The sequence below is a fragment of the Pundamilia nyererei genome, unplaced genomic scaffold (assembly GCF_000239375.1).
Source record: "Pundamilia nyererei isolate P.nyererei 1_Seehausen unplaced genomic scaffold, PunNye1.0 scaffold00417, whole genome shotgun sequence".
In the NCBI taxonomy this organism is placed as follows: domain Eukaryota; kingdom Metazoa; phylum Chordata; class Actinopteri; order Cichliformes; family Cichlidae; genus Pundamilia; species Pundamilia nyererei.
In genome coordinates, this window is record NW_005187818.1 from 117731 (window position 1) to 124301 (window position 6571).

Here is a 6571-nt window from a genome sequence, read left to right on the forward strand (position 1 = left end):
GGTCGCTCACAGTGGACATAGATGCTTCTTTCACTCCTCTTTCAAACCATCTGTCCTCTCTGTCCAAAATGTGAACATTGGCATCCTTGAAAGAGTGTCCTTTATCCTTAAGATGCAGATGGACTGCTGAGTCTTGTCCTGTGGAGGTGGCTCTTCTGTGTTGTGCCATGCGCTTGTGAAGTGGCATGTCTGTTTATCACATCAACATTATTGTTTCACACTGTATCCTCACTTCACTGCTCTCCCATCACCCTTTGTTCATCTTTATCTTCCCCACAATCTAAGCTCTCACATGCAAATGGAAACAACAATGACACAGAGGAAAGGTCTTCTCCAGAGTGTCAGAGTACTTTGCATGGCAGAGTGAAGCAGCATTAGGTGGACACTCCCAGTCACGGTCATGGCTCCTGGTGTCTGTGCCATCTACAGAGTCATAATTCCAGCGCTGGTCTCCCTCTGCGCTGTCACCTTTGGAGCTTGGCACGCTCTCTCCATCCCTCGATTTCTGTTTCAACGCGGCTGTAGATTTAAGGCAGAGCACGTCGTACACCTTAGTTGTCTTCTTCAACGGCAAATCTCTTTCACTTTATTTTAAGGTTTTGCTGTTCTCAATCTCATGACAATCTCCTGGAAGCCCAGTGGTGCAGCCCACTGTTGTTTGTCTGCTGTCCTGCAGATGGTTCCTGCTTCTCACTGGTCCTCTTGAAGCCTTCTCTCCCAGTCATGGTCTGCATCTGCACCTCAGTCTCTTCTTCCATATCCCTCATGTCACGGTCTCTGCAATTTAAAAATGAAAGCTTCCCCGGACCAGTCCAGTCAGTCCCCATTGTTATTTGCTGCCAGTAGAACCTCTCGTGATGCAATAAGTTTCTACTGCCAGCAATGACGTCATTTCAAAAAAGAAAAAAGAATTTTAGACTGGATCACCTCGCTGAATCCTTTTTGCAAGGGATTTGTTTTCTGATTGTCCCAAATAAGTGGCTTTCTCCTGAGCCCATTTTAATTTTGGAGAAGCTCACTTGCGATTGTTCGACATGTTGTGTAGCGCTTTCGATCCCGATCTTGCAGACCTGCTTTTAGAAGAGAAAATTGCCAAACAAAAAATCTCAGTGCACTGTTAAAATCAAAAAATATGAAGGCCTCTTTTAGAAGTTGTACTCTCTTAGAATGATAGATCAAAACTGGCAGGTTCAAAGTGGTACCAAAAGAAAATGCATCAATAAATCCCCAAAACTTTCATCCACCAGTCACACCTCACACAACAACAATATTCTATTAGAGTTTCTTCCCATGTAACCAGATGTGCATCTGGGTACATGGGTACATCTGGGTACATAAGACCTCCCCCACACATCAGAAACTCAATAATCTATTAGTCTCCACTCATCTGACCCCCTGCAGCACTCTGTTCAGCCCTGCAATGATTCAATCATCCTTCCCCAAAAATAATACTAGTTCACTAGTCTGTGTATCACTTCTTAACCCACTAAGTGAACCGGACAAGATGATGGTAACAGCAATGCATGCTTAAAAATGCTGTTTGATCTTCATGAGCTTCATTGCATGTGTGTGTGTGTTAGTATGATTAATGCATTTTTCTGTTTGTGTAATTTTGTGTACCTCTCCTCTTTGCGGTGCTCCAGACACTTTTCAATTCTCCACGTAAGGCAGTCATTCTTTCTTCCCAGTTTCATAAACCCAAATTTCATTCCCCACACTAAAACAGCTTCCTCCATGTCCTCCCTGCTCCTTCCACTGTGGTCTCATCTCCCCCCTTGCAGCAGTCCAGTGAGAGACAGTTGTCTTTCAGCTTTGTCCTGTTTTCCACTGTCTCATTTTGCCATTTTCTCCAAAAGTGGTAAATGTCCAACTCAGGCAGTCTTTCAAAGGTCCATTCACACACAGTGAAGGTGCAGCTCTTTGGAAATGCACATCCATCCAGTCATGATGATGCCATTTTTCTCCTTGCTGCCGCTGTCTTGCACAGCTGCTGCTGCTGGACCTTTTCTTCACTGCTCAGGATGCTGCTGTGAGCTCTTGAGGTCCATCTCGTTGTTCTGGAACTGTATTTCTTGTCTTCAGGGAGAGATTTTGGAGCTTGTGTTCTCAGGGTGACAAACACGTGGAAGTTAAGCTCCCTGAGCCCAGCATGGCTCTCAGTTAAATACCTTCTCCAGGAACAAAAGGCAGTACACAGCTGTTTCACATCTTAACACTAGAATTACTGAGCCTTTTTTCCCCTGGTACGAGTCCCTACTACTAGATTTACTAGCCCTGCGCAAATTTGCGTAAATTCCACTGGCACTGCGTTGTCTTTACAGTCCCTGGCACAGCAGCTGCAGCAGCTTCAGCAGCCTGCCTCTGTGCTAATATTTCCTTGTGCTGCATGAATCGGCAATGAAGTTCCTGAGCTAGAAGACTCAGAAACAATCTTCTTTTGCCTGTCCACCCTGTACATGCCTTGTACAAAATGTAGGCATTCACCGCCGCCAGGTCCAGCATATTGTAGAAAACCGCTACTGACCACCTGCGTGTTGCTGCTCTTATGGAATACATCCGCACAAGTTGAGTAAGTTCACGCCAGACTTTATTCACCGTGCCCCATAACGGCGTTTTGCACTGCAGCAGTCTGTGCGACAGTAACAGTGAAGTAAAGAAATTGTTTGTTGTGACGTTTCTCCCATCATCCAAAAACGGCTCCCTCAGTTTCATGACCACGTTCTCTGCCAGCCTTTCTCCCTTCTGACGACTGGGGTCTTTTCCCAAGTAAGGAGATGCACTGCAGACATATGTGGTGTCCAAGTCCGTGGCCATCCAGAACTTGATCCCAAATTTGTCTGGCTTGGTTGCGATATACTGTGTGAATGGACAACGAACCTTGGTAGGGAACAGCTGTTCATCTATGGTCATGTGTTTTCCTGGATGAAACTCTCAGCACAGTTCTTGTTGAAGCGTGTCCAGATGTCGGAGATCGCCGCAAATTTATCTGTTTTCACCCGTTCTGCCCGCGTGTCCCTGTCATCAAATCGAAGGTGTTGCATAATTGAAATGAATCTATCTCGGGGCATTGTCTCTTTGATTACTGGCACCAGAAATCTTTCTGACCAGCAATCCACAATGGCACCAACAGGACACATGATTGCTCTTACAAACAGGATTGAAATGAATGCCATCAGTTCATGAACTGACAAATTCCAGTCCGGCTCTATTCTGTGGGCTTGATGGACCGTACACTCCCTGATGGTCTGCAGCATTCCCACGTCTAACAGGCAAAGGAAGCTTTGGAGCACACTTGTAATCTTACGCTGTCAGAAGATAAACAAATGGAGAATGGTAAATTTACATGGACCTCACTCTAAATGGGTTTATATAAATCTCATATCTACTATGGCAGTGACAAACCTTAGCAGACTCTGTGGGTCCAGCTTGTGACGCACGAGCGATTTGCTGCTGCACTGGGCTTTCCAATGTCCAATGTTTTTTCTTGAGAACTGAGACCTGACATTTTTTTGTCTGATACCTGACAAATTTTTTCTTGAGACCTGACGATGTCCTAAAATGTACACGGTACCAAAGGCATCCGCAGGTGACGACGTTTCGTCAACATTGTTGTTTGTTGGGGAGGAAACTTACAAACATACAGTGCAGCACTTCAGAGTCACACTGCTAGCGATCGAAGATTTATGTAAATTTGACAATCTGAACTGTACTGTACAGGAGACACGGCATGAGATTGATTGACAATCGTCTACAGCCAATCAGGACGCAGAACACAATGCGCTGTTAAAAAATAAAACATAAAAAAAGCATGCAAAAAAATCCGCAAAACAGCAAGTCTGCGAAAGGTGAACTGCGTTATAGCGAGGGACCACTGTACTTAGAGTGGCTCTTATTTATGCAACACTGATCAAATGAAAGGAGGCTGTCCCACACATTTATTTACAGAGGGGTACATCCTGGAGAGGAGTGGACCAGGTCACCAGTCTACTGTTCAATACAAAGATAGCAGTAAAACACTTTATTGCACTTTATTGTACACACAGTGCAGTTTGGGGTTTGGGTTTTTTTTGTTTTCATACTGGAGAACAATAGCATGTCACACCAGGTCTGTGGATGGTAATATTCAAATGAAATAATGATCTATGCCAATAAAGTTTTACACTGTATTTAGACATTACATGGACCACATCCTAAACATGGAAATTCAGCTGAATGTCCTGAATTTATCGAGTTTCGGAGAGAAAAAAAATCCTGATTGTGATTTGATTAAATGGTTTGATGAACATGTTGGCTGTTAGGTCTTCCGTACCTGAGGAAAATGGCTTCAAATAAGCGAGAACTTCAGTTACACCAGTTGTTTATCTTTAATCATCACTGAAAAATGGAGCACAGACTGGAGGTAGAGTTCAACAGGAGCACTGTTTCACACACCGTCACAGCAATCACCATCATCAGGTAGATCTCAGGCTTACATCAGCACCATTTAAACAAGACAGAATACTGTTGGCATATTGGGTAAATATTTACATTCATATAAAAATACACTGCGGGGTTTAGAACAAACAGAATAAATGTTTGTCACAGGCTCCGTGTTAGAGGTCCACCTGCAGAATCACTGAGTATGTTAGTCCTGCCGAAAAGTCACATTTCATCATGTAAGGTTGCTGAGCTATATAATCATGTCACATTGGTACAGTTGAACTGAAGAAATGCTGTATGAAACTAACAGTTATTCCATTTGTTTCCTGTAAATGAAGCAGAAGCACTAACTCACTAGTGTGAAAATCCAGGAGTCAAACCTGAGACAAACCCGTCAAAGCAGGGAAACACTGTTCACAAAACTCGGAGGCACTGTGGTCATCACTAACTCCAGAAGAATATTTGACACAAAAACCTTTTAGAGCACATCTATCAGAAAGCAACAAGCAGACTGAAAGTACACAATATAAACTATAAACAACGGTACCTTGTCACATATTCATCACCCAATCAGGTAAATCTGTGTTTTTCACTTTGGACTGCAACAATCAGCAGATGTGAGAACCAGTGAAGACAGACACAGTGAGGTTTGAACAGCTTTCAAAAGCTCATAAGACTCTAAAATGACTACAGAAATGTTAAAGTTCAAGTAAGAAAAGTTGAAATCGTCCCGTCGTCTTCAGCTCACAGGACCTTCTCCTCGCACTGACCGTCGGTCGCGTCCGGGCAGCGACAGGAGAGCCCTCCAAGCCGTGGCAGGCACAGGTGAGAACATCCGCCGTTGTCAGCGCAGTAGTTATACACTAAAGCATCGAAGGGAAGACAATGCAACAATGTCACAAAGGTCTTTACAGAAAGGCTCTTACTTTGACGGGACAGGATGTCTGAAAGACCATGGTGGCAGAGGACTGATGATGTCACCCATGTGCACCACTGTTGCTGTCAAATGTCATTTTAGTTACATTGTATTCACTTGTGTTCTCAAACTAAATGCAAAGAGAGCTTAGAGCAGCACAACAGTGTAAAAACAAAAACAGTAATGGGCAACAGAGCAGAGTTCTGATTGGCTGCTCTTTCATCGAGTTTGTGTGTGAAGGCCAGCAGTAGCAAAAAGAGATCTGTGTTACGTACGTGTTTGAAATAAAGATTTCACATCAGAGTTAGCATGCCCGTCTTTTATACTGGGAAGAACCCATAATGTTTTCATGTGGACTGAAACAGCCAATAGTGAAAATACCTCAGAGTTCTCATGTGTGTGTTAACAGAAGGGCCAGCTGGCGGGACGAGTGCATAAACATGACTATATGACTAGAGGATCTGCAGCCTCAGGAAGTGCCTGAACACTTCATCATCCGTTTGTGTTGCACCGAAACCAGCAGGTGAAGCAGTTTCTCATCGTGGCCTGTTGTACAGTTCTGGGCTCTGAGCCAGTCTCCATATCCACAGCTGGCTTCTCTGAGGTCATGTCAGCCTGAAATTCCCATGCTTCACATGCTATGGAATCTGGAATCAATTATTCCCACTATTCCCACTGCATTAAACTGCTGTGAAACAAACTCCACAGAGCTCAAAACTCTCAGCCCACAACGTTCCAACGAACGGGAAACTTCTCTGCTTACAAAAAGACAACATGGGAAAATCACCACTGGTTCCCTTTAGGGATGTAAGAAAATATCGATACAACCAAATATCGCGATATTTCGCGCAATGATACTGAATCGATATTTAAAATCACTGTTATCGATTTTTTTAATTGAAAAATGACATGCATTTACTGTTTATTTCTTTTGTATGTTGGAATTCAAACTCCGGCCACTGGTTTGCAGTTTTCACCGCCTTTACTATGACGTAAAAACGAGGTCTCGCGATAACTGTAGAAGCGTCTAGTTTGACAAAAGAATGAAGTAGAACAGTCAGTGGACATGTGTGATGCTAGCTAACTGATGACTGAAGAGGAGAGGATACAGCCGGCCCCCGCAGCTTTCAAAGCTGATGTGTGGACTTATTTTGGATTTAGGACAAAAGAAGGCAGTAAAGACTATGACAAGAGCTATGCAGTCTGTAAAATCTGCACCGCCAGAGTCAAATATTC

At 43.7% G+C, this 6571-nt stretch overlaps 1 protein-coding gene across 1 annotated transcript in view; it reads right to left on the reverse strand.

The window, feature by feature from the left end:
- Positions 1-614: 614 nt before the first annotated feature.
- The window catches only part of LOC102212320 (nidogen-1-like), a 42762-nt gene continuing 36805 nt past the window's right edge, over positions 615-6571 (reverse strand). Inside the window, exon 19 of the mRNA XM_013915983.1 lies at positions 615-777. Coding sequence (XP_013771437.1) covers positions 615-777 — 163 coding nt within the window. The remainder of the gene's footprint in view (positions 778-6571) is intronic.